Raw genomic sequence first — 19,257 nt, 5'->3', positions numbered from 1 at the left:
GAGAAAAATACTTCATAGGGTTATCAGATTCAACAGCTTCTCGCACCCCAATCATTCGAAGACTCTGCCGTCGCATTCTGGATTCTAAGTCAGAGTTTTTAAAGGTTAGAAAGTCAAGTTTCTTCTTCATTACATTAATTGTTTCTTCGATTTTCTCCATCTTGAGCTCACTTTGTTGCGTGGATTTTTGAAGATCAGATATAGCCGACTGATGTTCCATAGTAGATATTTGTATCTTCTCGATTGAATCGGCAATGTTCTGGAAATTAATTGAAATTTCCTCACGAATCAGCTCCGTAATAGAGGTTGAAATTTCCCTTTGAATTAGCTCCGATATAGCTTTCAAAGTCAGCGGTGGTTCAGTCGGAGGGAAATCGGTACCTTTCGGTCTGCCCGGAGGTTTGCCGTCCTTCCCGTTTTTTCCATTCTTAGACATAGCAGACCTTAAATGCATCCGATTATCAAAGAGCCCAATTTATTTCAAAATATTGTAAAAGTCAATACCTTAATGGTTAATTAAAATATAGCTGATCATAAGAAGAAAAACTCAGAGGTAATGGAGCGAGTCAAGAACGCGACTTCACTCCATGAGCGCTACCGGAAGTCCCCACTAAACCACAACTTGAGGTAAAATTAACAGCTATAGAGGTAACATGCATGCATATTTGCAGTACTCGGGCAAGGCCATTAGGCCAACAAAGGAGCTCAAAGGATCAAGGCTGCAAATTAAGCATGAATCAAGGCAACGCTGCAATCTGAAAAACAATCATGGGTGTGATCAAACTTGAGGATTAGAAAGTTAAGAGATGGGGGAAAGGAAAAGTGGGGAAAAGCAGCAATGTAAAGTGTGGAGAAGTTGAGAACTTGAGTTGAACGCAAAAGCATCATCACCAAAGCAAGTGAAAAAGAATAAAAAGAAAAGAAGCTTTTTTAAAAAAACAAAAAGGCCCACTGCCAAGAAGGCCCACCAGTGCCTTTACTTCCTGAGAAAACTAAAGAAATTTGGCCTGTCCCCTAAAACCCTCACTAATTTTTATAGATGCACCGTAGAAAGCATTCTTCTAGGGTGCATCACAACCTGGTATGGAAGTTGTCCTGTCCAAGACCAGAAGAAGCTGCAGAAGATCGTGAACACAGCACAGCACATCACACAAACCAATCTTCCGTCCTTGGACTCACTTTACACCGCACGCTGTTCGAGCAGTGCTGCCAGGATAATCAAGGACACGACCCACCCAGCGAACACACTTTTCGTCCCTCTTCCCTCCGGGAGAAGGCTCAGGAGCTTGAAGACTCGTACAGCCAGATTTGGGAACAGCTTCTTTCCAACTGTGATAAGACTGCTGAACAGATCCTGACCCGGACCTGGGCCATACCCTCCAAATATCCGGACCTGCCTCTCTGTTTTTTTGCACTACCTTACTTTCCATTTTTCTATTTTCTATTTATGATTTATAATTTAAATTTGTAATATTTACTAATTTTTACTATTTTTAATATTTAATATTTGTAATCCAGGGAGCAGGAAGCGCAGAATCAAATATCGCTGTGATGATTGTACGTTCTAGTATCAATTGTTTGGCGACAATAAAGTATAAAGTATAAGTATAAAGTCAAGGGGTAGTGGTCTAAATAACCTATGTCAGAAAGCCAAAAGTGGTAATACTATTAAGATAGACCTCAACAGGATCAGCATCCAGGTGCATATATTGCAACCCCTGTCAACAGAATTCTAAATCCAGAGATTCAGTGAGAGTAGAGGCCACTTGATTGGGAGATTGTATAATTTTGAAACTGCCCATTTTACAGGAAAAAATAAAAATGTCTATTATGTAAAGAGTGAGGCAATTGCAGAGCTGACATATATCGAAATCAGCCTGTCCAAATGCATTACAGGCAGTCCCCGAGTTACGAACATCCAACGCACGAATAGCCTGCCATAAAGTAAAATAAACCATAAAATATTAAAAATTCGCCGGCTCGAGAAAGGTGAATGTCGTCCGCCATTTTAAATCAGATCACGTTGCCGTTAACACCGCGTTGAGTGGGTAACTTTGTATTCAGCTTAAATTTTTCTTAGCAAGATTCATGCTGACCACCCCCCCCCCACCTTCTCCAGTCAGCACCACCCCCACTTGTCCCATTTAAGTGGGTGGACTTTAGGACCCGAGGGAGCTCAGGACCCGCTGCCCACGGCTGCTGCTGAATCCGCAGTGTTTCTGTTCCATTGACGGAAAACGATCACGATTGAAAATAAAAAGGAAATAAAGCAATTGGAAAGAGGTGAAACGCCAGTCATTGGAAAAGCGTTAGGCTACAGTCGGTCAACAATCAGAACAATTTTAAAGGATGAAGTGAGAATAATGGAGCATGTGAAAGGCCCTGCTCTGACGAAAGCTACAATTATTACTAAACAATACAGTGGTTTAATTATTGAAATACATATGTTTAAGTGTTTTATAGGCATAGAAAGGTTAAATATATACTATATACAGTAAGACAGACGTTTGACAGACGCTAAATAGGATCGGATGTACCTGTTCCGACTTACGTACAAATCCAACCTAAAGACAGATCTAGGAACAGATCTCGTTCGTAACCTGGGAGCTGCCTGTATTTACAAAAGGTTAGTATACAAACACAGCAAAGAATTAAGTAAAAATCTTATTTATTGCAAGAGAAATTAAATACAAATGTAGGTAAGTTATGTTTCAGCTACACACACAAAATGCTGGAGGAAATCAGCAGGCCAGGCAGTATCTATGGAAAAAAGGAGTCAATATTTCAGGCCAAAACCCTTCGTCAGGACTGGAGAAAAAATGCTGAGGAGTAGGTTTGAAAGGTGAGGAGAGGGGAGAGAGAAATGCCAGGTGATAGGTGAAACTTGGAGGGGGAGGGATGAAGCAAAGAGCTAGGAAGTTGACTGGTGAAAGAGACAGAAGGCCATGGAAGGAAGATGATGGGGAGGAGCACCAGGGGGAGGCGATGGTGGGCAAGGAGATAACATGAGAGAGGGACAAGGGGATGGGAAATTGTTGAGGGGGGGTTGATGGAGGCATTACTGGAAGTTTAGGAAATCTATGTTCAGGCCACCAGGTTGGAGGCTACCCAAACGGAATATAAGGTGGGTAGCCTCCAACCTAAGTGTGGCCTCATCCTGACAGTGCAGGATGACATCTGTGGACATATTGGAATAGGAACGGGAAGCCGAATTAAAATGGATGGCCACTACAAGATCCCGCTTGTCTGGCAGATGGAGTGTAGATGCGCGGCAAAGCGGTCTCCCAACCTATGTCAGGTCTCACCGATTTACAGGAGGCCACACCAGGAGCACTGAACACAGTACATGACCCCAGCAGACTCACAGGTGAAGTGCCGCCTCGTCTGGAAGGACTGTTTAGGGCTGAATAGTAGTGAGGGAGAAGGTGTAGAGGCAGAAGCACTTGTTCTGCTTGCAAGGATAAGTGCCAGGACGGAGATCAGTGGGGAGGGATGAATGGACAAGGGAGTCACGTAGGGAGCGATCCCTATGGAAAGCAGAAAGTGGGGGGAGAAGAGGGAAAGATTTGATGGGTGGTGGGATCCAGTTGGAGGTGGCGGAAGTTTCCGAGAATTATGTGCTGGACGCAGAGGCTGGTGGGGTGGTAGGTGAGGTCAAGATGAACCCTATCCCTGGTAGCGTGGCGAGAGGATGGGGGTAAAAGCAGACGTGCGTGAAATGGAAGAAACATGGTTTAGGGCAGCATTAGTGGTAGAGGAACACCCGTTTCTTTGAAAAAGGAGGACATCTCCTTCATTATAAAATGAAAAGCCTCATCCTGAGAGCAGATGTGTTGCACACAGAGGAATTGAGAGAAGGGGATGGCATTTTACAAGTAGCAGGGTAGGTTAAGGTATAGTCCAGATAGCTGTGAGAGTCCGTGGGTTTATAACAGACATCCGTGGATAAGCTGTCTCCGGAGAGACAGCGAGATCGAGACAGGGAAGGGAAGTGTCGGAAATGGACCAAGTGAATTTGAGGGCCAAGTGGAAGCTGGAGGCAAAGTGGATGAAATCAACAAATTCAGCACAGGTGCAGGAAGCAGCACCAACGCAGTCAGCGATGTAGCATAGGAAAAGTGTGGGATGGTCACCAGTCTAGGCTTGGAACATAGGCTGTTCCATGTAGCCAACAAAAAGGCAGGCATAGCTGGGAACCATGCGAGTGCCCATGGCTACCCCTTTCGCTTGAAGGAAGTGTGAGGACCCAAAGGATAAATTATTTAGAGTGAGGACAAGTTCTACTAGGCAGAGGAGAATGGTGGTGGAGGGGAACTGGTTGGGTCTGGTGTCCGGAAAGAAACAGAGAGCTTTGAGGCCTTCCTAGTGGGGGATAGAGGTGCATAGTGACTGGACATTCATAGTAAAAATATGATGGGGGCCAGGGAACCTGAAATCCTTGAAAAGATCAAGAGTGTGTGAGGTGTCACAGATGTAGGTGGGAAGGGACTGAACCGGGGGGATAAAACAGAGTCAAGGTATGCAGATTACGAGGTCAGTAGGGCAGGAACAAGCTGAAACAATGGGTCTACCTGGACAAGCAGGTTTGTAGATTTTGGGTAGGAGGTAGAAACAGGAGGTGCAGAAACTACGAGGTTGCTGGCAGTAGACAGGAGATCCCCAGTCAATAAAGTTGGTGATGGTGTGGGAAACAACGGCCTGGTGTTTAAATTGACTTGGGAACACAGAAGTTCTTCCAATGAAATCCTTCTGCATCCAGCAATGAAACCACGGATTACGTGATGCAAATACTTAAAACAACACTGAAGCTCGATGGCAGATGCATTCAGAAGTGCTGAACCCATAAAATTAAAGAATGGTTTGGATCTCACCACAGCAGAGCAGAACAGAACAGTCCAGCAAACTGGACTCGCAAAAGTACCTCATGATAATTGGCAACGTACCCACCATGGCACATTGCAGTGGCTTTACAGAGCAACTTACAAAGCAAATTAGAAAGACCAATGCAAAACCAGTAGATGCAGTGAACATGCCTATCCCTGGGTGTGTTGAGAAGTCAATCAGCAAGCTGGGAATTTGACGTTTCGGACCAACACCCTTCAGCAGGACTGGAGGAAAAGAGCTGAGGGGCAGATTTGAAAGGTGGGGGTGGAGAGGGAGAGAGGAACACTAGGTGATAGGTGAAACTTGGAGGGGAAGGGATGAAACAAAGAGCTAGGAAGTTGATTGGTGAAAGAGACAGAAATCCATGGAAGACAGTCGAAAGGGGGGAGTGGGAGGAGCACCAGAGGGAGGCGATCGGAGGGAAAGGAGATAACACGAGAGAGGGACAAGGGGATGGGAAATGGTGAAGCGGAAGGAATAGTGAAGCGGAAGGAAGTTCATGCCATCAGATTAGAGACTACCTAAATAGAATAAAAGATGTTGGTCCTCCAACCTAAGTGTGGCCTTATCCTGACAGTGGAGCAGGTCATGGATGGGCATATTGGAATGGGAATGAGAAGTGGAATTAAAATGGGTGGCCACTGGGAGATCCCACTTGTTCTGGCAGTCAGAGGGTAGATGCTTGGCGAAGCGGTCTCCCAATCTATGTCGGGTCTCACTGATATACAAGAGGCACACCGGGAGCACAAGCCAGACAACTTAACTTTTTAATTAAATAACAGAAGGATTGAGAAAGTGTTTACATTAAGGTTATTTCAACTAGAAGGGTCAAAGAAGATTAGAGGCTGGTAATCACTCAAAGAAGCAGATTTAATTTGCCTTTTTAAGTCATTCTTCACTTCACAGGGAAGAGTGGATTTGTGGAACAGGTTTACCTTGCCTTCGACAGACAACGGGTACAACATAAATCTGCCTATATATCTCCAATAGCCTATAGGTGTCTGACAGTAACTTTGCAGGTACTTGAGCCATATTTTTCTAACACTCTTCCATGTTTCCAGGCACACGAGACGATCGTATAACCATTCTGCTGTTCACATCACAACTTGCATCAAATCCTGATCACCTATCAACTTTTTGGCATGGTATTGCCACTACTGAAACCACCTCATTATGATTTTTAAACCCCTTCATAGCCTGACTGCTCCCATCCATTTCAACACAGGACTAGCCATCTTAGTCGCACATTCAGCATATCTGATTTTTTTTTTTATATATACAAAGACATGCAAAGCCAATACTCATGAACAAAGCAACCACCTGGAAAATGGCTACTGAAACTCAAATTAAACTTCAAAAAATTTATAACTTAAAATTGTCTTTTATTTCTGTGTGTAATAAGCCTCTGCAAGATCCAAATAATTCCACATCAAGATTTGATGTGCATAGATTTTTTTTGCTTATTTCCCAGCTGAATACGAGAACTTATGCAATATGGAATCCAATAAACTTAGATAAAATTAATTGTCTCAAGGTCAGTTACTAAAATCTTGGTGACTGACTTTGCATCCTCCCTTGAGGGTTCATTCCAATTATCAGTAATTTGTCACAAGTTGGAGTAAAGCATCTTTACTTGTCATTTAACCTTGTCCCTGTAGAAGACAGCCATCCTCCTCAAGTGAGTTTATATTTTTAAAAGTTTGCAGATCAATCCATGATATTGATGTTGCTGTGCAGAATGTTATGAAAAATGTACATGGGAATGCATAATAATTATCCAATTTATCAAAGCTCATTCCAATCAGCCAGAATTGAAAAGGTCCATAATAACTACTCAAGTATGTAATGGTGAAACTCACAAAGAAAATGAGAACACGACATAAACATGGTAGTAATCAAAATTGTAATACTGATAGAAAATTGGCCAAGGGAAAAGTTTAGTTTTATATGATTTAGAGATTAGATGTGAACAAAGATATTTGAGTCTGCTGAGTCTGTGCTGAGTTCCCAACAGTGAGTCAACAGGATGTAGAGTCAGTTCAGCACTGGGGGGTGTAAAGCCAGCCAAGGAACCAAATGGCTGCGAGGCAACAAATGCTCTTGAACCTGGTGGTGTGGGACCAGAGACTCCTGAACCTCCTACCCAAAGGTAATAGTAAGAGAGGGAGACAGATCAAACGCAAACAGACAGGATGGGGCTCAGGAGGGGGATCTTGGCTGGCATGAAGAAGCGGTGCTGAATGCTAGTTTGTTTTCAGCTCTCATACCTCGACACTTTAATTAAACTTGGAGTCCACCTCAGAGCTGGCCGACCTTCGTCCACCTCTCTAGGTGCCCATACTTGCATTCCGTGAGTCAAGTTCGCTGAATCCTTCAGATCGGGGGGGGGGGGGGGGAATCGCTAGTCATTTTTTAGATGGTAGAAAAGTAAATTTCATAAAGGGAAATTACAGGCTGCGGATTGCAGCGATCATAACTCAGAACAAGTAGATCTAGTAGTTTTGTGAGCTGTCTGCAAAACATCACCAGTGCCAATCTTGGCACTGAATCAGATGCATCAGCATTATATTGAAGCTTACACAACACCCAAACCAGAATGTCCATTCCCCTGGTAGACTCAACCACAAGCTGCTCTAAAAACCCATCTCGTAAGCATTCTACAAATTCCCTCTCTTAGGATCCAGCACCAACCTGATTTTCCCCAATATACCTACATATTGAAATCCCCCAACACTATTTTAACATTGCCCTTTGGACATGCATTTTTTAATGTCCAGTTGTAATTTGTATCCCACATCCTGGTTACTGTTTGGAGGCCTGTATGGAACTCCCATCAGGGTCTTTTTATCCTTGTAGTTGCTTAACTCTACCCGCAAGGATCCTACATCTTCCAATCCTATGTCACCTCTTTCTAAAGATGTGATTTCATTTTTTTTAAACCAACCACCCCACCCCCTCCACCTACCTCCCTGTCCTATTGATACAATATGTATTTTGCATGTTAAACACCGAACTGTAATTTTCTTTCAGCCATGACTCAGTGATACATCATACCTACTAATCTTTAACTGTGCTACAACATCATTTACCTTACTCTGTATACTGTGTGCATTCAAATATAACACCTTCAGTCCTGGATTTAATGCCCTTTTCAATTTTGCCCCCTATGTTACAGTGCAATTCACCCCTCTGCCCTATCATCTGCTTATCCTTTCACAATGCATCTCTTCATATACCAGCTACCCCATCCTCTGCCCAGTCACTCTGGTTTCCATTCCCTCTCCCCAACAGCAAACCTACCCCAAGGATATGGGTCCTCTTCGGGTTTAGGTGCAACTCATTCCTTTCATACAAGTCATACCTTGCGCTGAAGGTATCCCGATGATCCAGAAATCTGAAACCCTTACCCCCTGCACCAATTCCTTAGCCACGCATTCACCTGCCAAATCATCCTATTCTTACCCTCACTGACACGTGGTACAGGCAGTAATCCAGAGGTTACTACCCTTGCAGTCTTTCTTCTCAGCTTTCTTCTTAACTCCCTATATTCTCTCTTCAGAACATCACTCCCATATCAGTGGTACCAATAAGTACCATGACTTCTAGCTGCTCACCCTCCACCTTTAGAATGCTATGGACCTGATCCAAAACATCCCTGATCCTGGCACCTAGGAGGCAGCATAGCATCCACATGTCTCTTTCATGTCCACAGAATTTCCTGTCTGGTTTATCATTACTGCAATCCTTTTCTTCTCCCTTTCCCTCCTGAGCCACAGAGCCAGACTGTGCCAGAGACCTGCTCGCTGCAGCTTTCCCCAGTAGTATTTAAAGGAGTGTACTTGTTACTGAGGGGAATGACAACTGAGGTACTCTGCACTTTCCCTCTCAGGAGAGTCACCCAGCTACCTGCCTCAAACAATTTAGAGATGACTGCCTCCCTGTGTCTCCTATCACCTCCTCATTCTGCCTTTGAGCCCAAGGTCATCCAGCTGCAGCTCCAGTCCCTAACATGGTTTGATAGGAGCTGCAGCTGTATGCACCTTGTACAGATGCAGTTATCAAGGAGACTGGAGGTCGCTGACCCTGGACCCATTCTCACTGCACAAGCTATGCAGAAGGAAGCTCATCAGAAACACCTACAGCATTTACCTCTTCCTGCCCAAGCCTTTTAAGCCAATGCCTGAAACTAACCATTAACACTGGCCCATCCACACAATAACCGCTCCAATTAAATCTAACTTTTTAAACTGGACTTTGCCACATGCCTAATAGATCGTTATGACCGAGTATGCCAAAAAGTCCCAAAAGGCTCCGAGCTCTTTTTTAATCTCCCCCCTCCTCACCATCACATGACTGTTCATGATGACTGCAATCCATTGTAAAACTGTTGCCCACTTTACATCCACTCAAGGTTGAACCTTGGCTTAACGTTGATTCAAATAAGTCAACGTTTCCATTAATGCATTCACGCCGATGCAGATTTTGGTCAAGGTCTACGGATGTGGCACTTCACGTCAATCAATGTACTTCTGCCTCAGAGCCAGGAACTCCACACTTGGCTACAGCTGATAATTATGTCCAGACTGCAATTCTCCCCCTTTGATGGACTATCTTGTAGCAGTTATTGTGAACAGTGAATTTGTGCATTCAAATTATGAAATTGAGCATATTTAAAAATAATATACAAATACAGTATTGCACATGTATATTGTCAGGGTGCCCAAGACTTTGCAAAGTACTGTCTATTTTGCTACCTTTCCAGTTAGCAAAAATACACTTAATACTAAGCTAATACAAAGCTAAGTACTCTTATTTGTTTGCCCAACCACCTTCCTATTTTAACAAATATCCACTCAGTACTGTGCAAAGGTCATTATATATAATATATAAAAATAAAGACTTTTACACAGTACTGTATAAGATGTTGTCCTTATTCAAAATCTATGCATGTACACTTTTCAACAACAATCCTCAAACAATCAACAGGAAACATGAACCAAACTTGGTTTCTTCATACCCATGTATCAGCGAGGTCAATTCTAACTCCTGTCCCATTTGAAATCAACAAATTCAGCTTGAACAGAGAACTAAACTTGGACATTTTAAAATCTGTGTTCCCCTATTACTTGGTAAAGTTACCAAGAGAATCAGTATGGAAGACTCTGCCTTAGTTCATACAATTGCTGTCATCACTAGGAATGTTGTCAGATACATTTTGTCAGGGATATCAATTTTCAAAGCCAACAAGAAAATCCTGCAACACTAAGTGCTTATTATAGGTCAAAGGTCTTGAAAAGTCTCACACTGCAAATACTACAATTCAAAATAAACCATATAATTTCTTTACCATACCATAACTGAAAATGATCCTTATATAGGTCAAAATAATCACCTGAAACATGTTTTTGCACAATGTTCACATACACCAATTAAATAGAACTGCTCACTGTTATATCAATGATTCCACTTCTATTGATTTTGGATGCGTACTTTAATGCAGTTTGTTTTGAAGTGAAAGCATTGAGAGCGATACAAAATTATATGACTAACAATGCAACCCATACTATTTTCACAGGGTGTACTAAAATTACAGTTAGGCTCACAGCACATCATTCCAAATTGAGGATGACACTACCCATACCAAAGATCGCTGGATAAGGGTGAAGTCAACTTTCATAATATATATCCACAAAGAATTGATTTAAACATGAATCAAAAGGTGAGAGTATTACTGGTGAAGCTTTACTTGTATTACTTGTTACTCATTTTTAATTATGCCTGAAGTAAGTTGCTTGAAAATCTGAAGTCTCAGGGAGATTTATACTTTGTCAGGAAATTATGACAAACCAAGTAGGAGATTATTATAAGGCTGTAAGACACAGGAGCAAAGTAGGCCATTTGGTCCATCAAGCATGCTCTGCCATTTGATTATAAGACCATAAGATATAGGAGAAGTAGGCTATTCGGCCCATCCAGTCTGCTCCACCATTCAATCATGGGCTGATCCAATTCTTCCAGTCATCCCCACTCTGCTGCCTTCACCCCATACCATTTGATGCCCTGGTCAATCAAGAACCTAGCTTTGCCTTAAATTAAAAACTTTTTCACCCAGAGAGTGGTGGATATATAGAATGCTCTGCCCCAGAAGGCTGTGGAGGCCAAGTCTCTGGATGCTTTCAAAAAAGAGATGGATAGAGCTCTTAAAGATAGTAGAATCAAAGGTTATGGGGATAAGGCAGGAACTGGATACTGATTGTGGATGATCAGCCATGATCACAGTGAATGGCAGTGCTGGCTCGAAGGGCCGAATGGCCTACTCCTGCACCTATTATCTATTAAATACACCCAATGACTTGGCCTCCACAGCCACTCGTGGCAACAAATTCCACAGATGGCTAATTTATATTCCTTTCAACCCCTTCCACTTGCCTACACCCCACAAACGTTGACAACCTTACTAATCAAGAACTGAACAACTTCTTCTTTAAATATATCCATGTTGATCATGTCCCCCCGACTAAACTCATTCCTGTTTTAACACAATTAAATTTAAATTTTCCATACATCATGGCAGGGTTTGAAATAGTCTAGCTGATTAATCCAGGGTTTCAGATTTCAATTCCAGTGATAACTAGAATGCACTGTTTCTGCACAGCAATATCAATGCAACATGGAGAAATAAGAATATAGTAGCACCTACCAACCCAATTCCTTCAAAAGCAAATATTGCAGACCCAAAGAAAAGTGGATATTTTTTCCAGCTGGCAATCAGAGGAAGCTTCTTTGGATGAGTTATGTCCTATGTGAAAGATAAAAACAGATTATTGGTTTAATGAAATATGAGACAAAAACTATGGAGTATGTGACACAAGCGAAGGAGCAAGCAGTAGTTTGCCAAAGGAATGTGGAAACTCTTAACCCAGCAAGTTCAAGACAAATGCAGAGCAAATGAATTTTTTTAAAAAAGAAGCAAAGTGCAGATGACAGGCTATGCTCTTCAAGTTCCAGGCTAACATATAATATTTACTGATAAATTCTTATCAATATTAATTAAAGACATCCATTAGTCTTGAGAGACCATGGATCTGCGCCTGGAAAGTCTTCACTCTCCAGGGTGCAGGCCTGGGCAAGGTTGTATGGAAGACCAGCAGTTGCCCATGCTTCAAGTCTTCCCTCTCCACGACACCAATGTTGTCCAAGGGAAGGGCATTATGACCCATACAGCTTGGCACCAGCGTCGTCACAGAGCAATGAGTGATTAAGTGCCTTGCTCAAGGACACAACACGTTCCCTCAGCTGGGGCTCGAACTCACGACCTTCAGGTAGCTAGTGCAATGCCTTAACCACCTGGCCACGTGCCCACACTTATCAATATATAAACAAATAATTTAATGACATTTTAGTATGGCATTTGATAAAGTTCCCCACAGAAAGCTCATTCAGAAAATTAGAAAGCATGGATCCAGAATTAGCTTGCCCACAGAAGGAGGTTGCAGATGGGAGACCCTGCTCTCTGTGACTTTTATAAATAACTTGGGCGAGGAAGTGGTGGTAAGTCTGCAGATGATACAAGGGTTGGTGCTGTTGTGGATAGCATAAAAGAGTATCATAGTTGTCAATGAAACATCGACAAAATGCGGAGCCAGGCAGAAAGGTGGCAGGTTCAATCTGAAAAAGTGTTAAGTGATCTACTTTGAAAGAACGAAACTGAAGGCAAAATTCAGGGTTAATGGCAGGATTCTTAACTGTGGAGGAACCAAGGGATCTTGGGCTCCATGTCCATAGATTCCTCAGAGTTGCCGTGCTAGTTGATGAGGTTAAGGCATATGGTGTGTCGACTTCCATTTGTCAGGCGATCGAGTTCAAGAGCAAGGAGGTAACGTTGCAGTTCTACAAAACCCCGGTTAGACCACACTTGGAGTAGTGTTCATTTTTTGTGTTCTTCATTATACTGTACCAAGGATGTAGAAACTTTGGACTTACCAGGATTATGCCTGGATTAGAGAGCATGAAGATGAATTGAGTGAGCTAGAACTTCTCCTAAGTCTTATGAAGATAGGTTGGGTAAACTAGGACTTCTCCCTTTGGCACGAAGGAGAATGAGAAATGACTTGATAAAGGTGCACAAGGTGATAAGAAGCATTGATTGAGTGGATAGCCAGACCTCTCCCCCCCGCAACCCCTGGGGCAGGAATGTCTACACAGGGGGCATAATTTTAAGATTAGAGGAAACTATAGGGGATGTTGCTGAAGAGATAACAGATAAAGGTCATGATCTTTCAATAACCAATTAATTTTGGCATAGTCCCAGAGGACTGGAAGATTAAGTGTCACTCCACTCTAAGAAGAGAGAAAGACAAAAGAGAGGAAATTATGGGCTAGCTGGCTAAACTGAGTGGTTGGGAATGTGTTGGAGTGCATTATTAAGGAAGAGGTTTCGGGGTATTTTGAGCCTAATGAGAAAATAAGTCAAGGTCAGCATGATTCCTGTAAAAAGAAATCTTGCCCGACAGATCTGTTAGAATTATTCGAGGAAGTAACAAGCAGGGTGGACAAAGGAGAGGCAGTGGATGTCATTTTCTTAGATTTTCAGAAGGCATTTGATAAGGTGCCTCATATTGATGGCTTAGTGGCAGAGTTTGGGGTTGAGACAAAGCTGGGTGGAGGGGGTAGGTAGTACTGAAGAAGCAACGCAATTGCAGCGGGACTTAGACAAACTAGAAGAACGGGCAAAAACGTGGCAGACTGAATACATTGTTGGGAAACGTATGACAATGCATTTTGGTAAAACAAAAGATAGCACAGACTATTATCTAAATGGGTAGAAGGTTCAAACAACAGAGATGCAAAGGGACCTAGGAGCCCTCGTGCAAGATTCCCAGAAGGTTAATTCACAGGTAAAGGCGGCAAATGCAATGCTGGCATTTATTTCAAGGGGAATAGAATATAAAAAACAAGGAGATAACACCAAAGCTTTATAAGACACTAGTCAGGCCACACTTGGAGTATTGTCAACAGCTTTAGGCCCCATATCTCAGAAAGGATATGTTGTCACTGGAGAGTGTCTAGAGGAGGTTACAAGGATGATTCAAGAAATGAAGGGGTTAATATGAGGAGCATTTGGCAGCTTTGAGCCTGTACTCACTGCAATTTAGAAGAATGCTTGGAGATCTCACTGAAACCTACCAATTGTTGAAAGGTCTAGACAAGGTGGATGTAGAGAGGATGTTTCTTATGGTGGGGGTATCCAGAACTAGAGGACACAGCCTCAAAATTGAGTGGGTGAGCTTTTAGAACAAAAGCAAGGAGGAATTTTTTTTAGCCAAAGAGTGGTGAATCTGTGGAATGCTCTGCCACAGACTACGGGAGGCCAAATCCATGGGTACATACAAAGCGGAAGTTGGTAAGATTCCTGATTGGTTAGGGCATCAGGGATATAGAAACATAGAAACATAGAAAATAGGTGCAGGAGTAGGCCATTCGGCCCTTCGAGCCTGCACCGCCATTTATTATGATCATGGCTGATCATCCAACTCAGAACCCCGCCCCAGCCTTCCCTCCATACCCCCTGACCCCCGTAGCCACAAGGGCCATATCTAACTCCCTCTTAAATATAGCCAATGAACTGGCCTCAACTGTTTCCTGTGGCAGAGGATTCCACAGATTCACCACTCTCTGTGTGAAGAAGTTTTTCCTAATCTCAGTCCTAAAAGGCTTCCCCTCTATCCTCAAACTGTGGCCCCTCGTTCTGGACTTCCCCAACATCGGGAACAATCTTCCTGCATCTAGCCTATCCAATCCCTTTAGGATTTTATACGTTTCAATCAGGTCCCCCCTCAATCTTCTAAATTCCAACGAGTACAAGCCCAGTTCATCCAGTCTTTCTTCATATGAAAGTCCTGCCATCCCAGGAATCAATCTGGTGAACCTTCTTTGTACTCCCTCTATGGCAAGGATGTCTTTCCTCAGATTAGGGGACCAAAACTGCACACAATACTCCAGGTGTGGTCTCACCAAGGCCTTGTACAACTGCAGTAGTACCTCCCTGCTCCTGGACTCGAATCCTCTCGCTATAAATGCCAGCATACCATTCGCCTTTTTCACCGCCTGCTGTACCTACATGCCCACTTTCAATGACTGGTGTATAATGACACCCAGGTCTCGTTCCACCTCCTCTTTTCCTAATCGGCCACCATTCAGATAATAATCTGTTTTCCTATTTTTGCCACCAAAGTGGATAACTTCACATTTATCCACATTAAATTGCATCTGCCATGAATTTTCCCACTCACCCAACCTATCCAAGTCACCCTGCATCCTCCTAGCATCCTCCTCACTGCTAACACTGCCACCCAGCTTCGTGTCATCCGCAAACTTGGAGATGCTGCATTTAATTCCCTCATCCAAGTCATTAATATATATTGTAAACAACTGGGGTCCCAGCACTGAGCCTTGCGGTACCCCACTAGTCACCGCCTGCCATTCTGAAAAGGTCCCGTTTATTCCCACTCTTTGCTTCCTGTCTGCTAACCAATTCTCCACCCACACCAATACCTTACCCCCAATACCGTGTGCTTTAAGTTTGCACACTAATCTCCTGTGTGGGACATTGTCAAAAGCCTTTTGAAAATCCAAATATACCACATCCACTGGTTCTCCCCTATCCACTCTACTAGTTACATCCTCAAAAAATTCTATGAGATTCGTCAGACATGATTTTCCTTTCACAAATCCATGCTGCCTTTGTCCGATCATTTCACCGCTTTCCAAATGTGCTGTTATCACATCCTTGATAACTGACTCCAGCAGTTTCCCCACCACCGACGTTAGGCTAACCGGTCTATAATTCCCCAGTTTCTCTCTCCCTCCTTTTTTAAAAAGTGGAGTTACATTAGCCACCCTCCAATCCTCAGGAACTAGTCCAGAATCTAACGAGTTTTGAAAAATTATCACTAATGCATCCACTATTTCTTGGGCTACTTCCTTAAGCACTCTAGGATGCAGACCATCTGGCCCTGGGGATTTATCTGCCTTCAATCCCTTCAATTTACCTAACACCACTTCCCTACTAACATGCATTTCGCCCAGTTCCTCCATCACACTGGACCCTCTGTCCCCTACTATTTCTGGAAGATTATTCATGTCCTCCTTAGTGAAGACAGAACCAAAGTAATTATTCAATTGGTCTGCCATGTCCTTGCTCCCCATAATCAATTCGCCTGTTTCTGTCTGCAGGGGACCTACATTTGTCTTTACCAGTCTTTTCCTTTTTACATATCTATAAAAGCTTTTACAGTCCGTTTTTATGTTCCCTGCCAGTTTTCTCTCATAATCTTTTTTCCCCTTCCTAATTAAGCCCTTTGTCCTCCTCTGCTGAACTCTGAATTTCTCCCAGTCCTCAGGTGAGCCACTTTCTCTGGCTAATTTGTATGCTTCTTCTTTGGAATTGATACTATCCCTAATTTCTCTTGTCAGCCACAGGTGCACTACCTTCCTTGATTTATTCTTTTGCCAAACTGGGATGAACAATTGTTGGAGTTCATCCATGCAACCTTTAAATGTTTTCCATTGCATATCCACCGTCAATCCTTTAAGTGTCATTTGCCAGTCTGTCTTAGCTAATTCACATCTCATACCTTCAAAGTTACCCCTCTTTAAGTTCAGAACCTTTGTTTCTGAATTAACTATGTCACTCTCCATCTTAATGAAGAATTCCACCATATTATGGTCACTCTTACCCAAGGGGCCTCTCACGACAAGATCGCTAATTAACCCTTCCTCATTGCTCAAAACCCAGTCCAGAATAGCCTGCTCTCCAGTTGGTTCCTCAACATGTTGGTTCAAAAAACCATCCCGCATACATTCCAAGAAATCCTCTTCCTCAGCACCTTTACCAATTTGGTTCACCCAATCTACATGTAGATTGAAGTCACCCATTATAACTGCTGTTCCTTTATTGCACACATTTCTAATTTCCTGTTTAGTACCATCCCCGACCTCACTGCTACTGTTAGATGGCCTGTACACAACTCCCACCAGCGTTTTCTGCCCCTTAGTGTTATGCAGCTCTACTCATATCGATTCCACATCTTCCCGGCTTATGTCCTTCCTTTCTATTGCGTTAATCTCTTCTTTAACCAGCAACGCCACCCCACCTCCCCTTCCATCATGTCTATCCCTCCTGAATATTGAATATCCCTGAACGTTGAGCTCCCATCCCTGGTCACCCTGGAGCCATGTCTCTGTGATCCCAACTATATCATAATCATTAATAACAATCTGCACTTTCAATTCATCCACCTTATTACGAATGCTCCTTGCATTGACATACAAAGCCTTCAGGCGCTCTTTTACAACTCTCTTAGCCCTTATACAATTATGTTGAAAAGTGGCCCTTTTTAATGCTTGCCCTGGATTTGTCGGCCTGCCACTTTTACTTTTCTCCTGAGTACTTTTTGCTTCTACCCTCACTTTACACCCCTCTGTGGTGAAAGGGCAGCTGGGTTGAATAGGATCCAGGATCAGCCATGATGAAATGGACTCAACGGGCTGAATGGCCTAATTCTGCTCCTATGTCTTATGGTCTTAAGATGTCAGAGGGCGATGAGTGTTGGAAGCTGTACCAGGGGTGTTGACAGAGGTACTGCAGGTACATTAAGGACATGTAAGAAACACTTAGATAGGCACATAGATGATACAAAATGGAGGGCTATGTAGGAGGGAAGGGTTAGATTAATCTCAGTAGGTTAAAAGTTTGACACAACATTGTACGCTGAAGGGCCTGTACAGTGTTATATTGTTCTATGTTTAATATCCATTCATCATATGCACAATATTTTCCATTAAACAGAGTTACAACAGTGAAAGACTGAGGATATCAAGATGAAAGAAGAATTGAACAACTATATTGACTAAATGAGTCCCAACATGGGTAAGAAACAAATTATTGGGATGACAAGGCAAAGAAACTAGTACAGTTACACATTTTTTAAAAATATGATAGCAGAATATGTAAATTCATACCTGAACACCACATGGAGAAATTTGCCTGAACATGTCAAACAGAAGAGAAATTGATTTATGCTATTAGTTAGAAATTAGCTTAAAAATTAGCATGTTTTAATAACATGCTTATATTTTTTTTATTAAATGGGGGGGGCGCCAAGGATCATTTAATTTGCTATCATAATCACTGGGCCAGTTGAACAGTACTATCATACAATTATTAAGTGCAATCGTGAACAATAGCCAGATCAGAAATGCTGAATGAGCAGTGCAAGAGCCTTGAACACAGTATTCAATCTGTTCAACAAAAGTTTATAAAGGTAATCAAGAGGACACTCATTTAGTGCAGTAGAAATCAAGATGCTAAGATTATTCCAGCTAACTATTGTAAACAATTCCAGCATTTCAATGAAAACAGCAGCCTGGAGGTATAATGGTTCTTATAAATTAAGAGGGAAAGAAATAGCAAACAAAATAAAACAGAAAAATTACAACCCAAAATTATATTTATTAACATTCTGGTATTGCAATATTTAAAATTTACTGACTGAAGGAAGAAGAGCGCTGGAACTATTTGCAGCAACACACACACAAAATACTGGAGGAAATTCAGCAAGTCAGGCAGCATCAATGGAGAAGAATAAACAGTTGACACTTCTGGCCAAGGCTCTTCGTCAGGACTAGAAAGAAAGGGGAAAGAAACCAAAATAAGGTGGGGGGGGGTAAGAGGAGGAAGGAAATATAAGCTGGCAGGTGATAGGTGGCACCAGGTGAGAGGGAAGGTGGGTGGCTGTGATGGTGAAAATCTGGAAGAGGATAGGAGGAAGAGGTAAATGGGCTCAAGGAGGAAGAATCTAATAGGGCGAAAACAGTGGACTAGTTCCACTGAGGAGAGGACCAATGAAAGAATTTCACTGGAATGTTTAAAATTGTCTTTTGCATGATAATGAGTGACAAACTGATCCAGTTCTACTGCTTTCTGTATCTGTTTTGATTCCTATACACCTGCATGAATTCTTGCATCAAATATAAATTGAGTCGTTGACTCAAATTGTGGATCATTAGTTAACTGATTATGCTCTTGGCTGGCGTTACATTCATTTCCGACAGAAGATTGTTAAATATTGATGAGGACCCAATCAGTACAATGTACATTCTTAATCTCAAAAAACCTAATGACCAACTTCAATTATTATGAAATCTTCTTGGACCAGATAATTGGTGTAAAATTGATTCCCTTATCTTGCAATATAGTATTACCATTCAGTACAGAAGTATAGAGGAATATGAATGGCCATGCAATTCCTTTGGCTTCATTTCTACTTTTAACCTACCCATTTCAGGATCAGGGCTCTAATTAACTGATCT

General features: G+C 42.4%; 1 protein-coding gene across 2 annotated transcripts in view; it reads right to left on the bottom strand.

Moving 5' to 3' along the window:
- The window catches only part of slc36a4 (solute carrier family 36 member 4), a 299,790-nt gene that overhangs the window by 245,549 nt on the left and 34,984 nt on the right, over positions 1-19,257 (bottom strand). The window contains exon 8 of one of the 2 annotated variants that reach the window (XM_063053866.1): positions 11,585-11,683. The exons of the other annotated variant lie outside the window; for it this stretch is intronic. Coding sequence (XP_062909936.1) covers positions 11,585-11,683 — 99 coding nt within the window. The remainder of the gene's footprint in view (positions 1-11,584; positions 11,684-19,257) is intronic. 2 annotated transcript variants of the gene reach the window in all.

This window comes from Mobula hypostoma, chromosome 7 (assembly GCF_963921235.1).
Source record: "Mobula hypostoma chromosome 7, sMobHyp1.1, whole genome shotgun sequence".
Taxonomy (NCBI): Eukaryota; Metazoa; Chordata; class Chondrichthyes; order Myliobatiformes; family Myliobatidae; genus Mobula; species Mobula hypostoma.
This window is presented reverse-complemented; position numbering and strand designations above follow the sequence as displayed.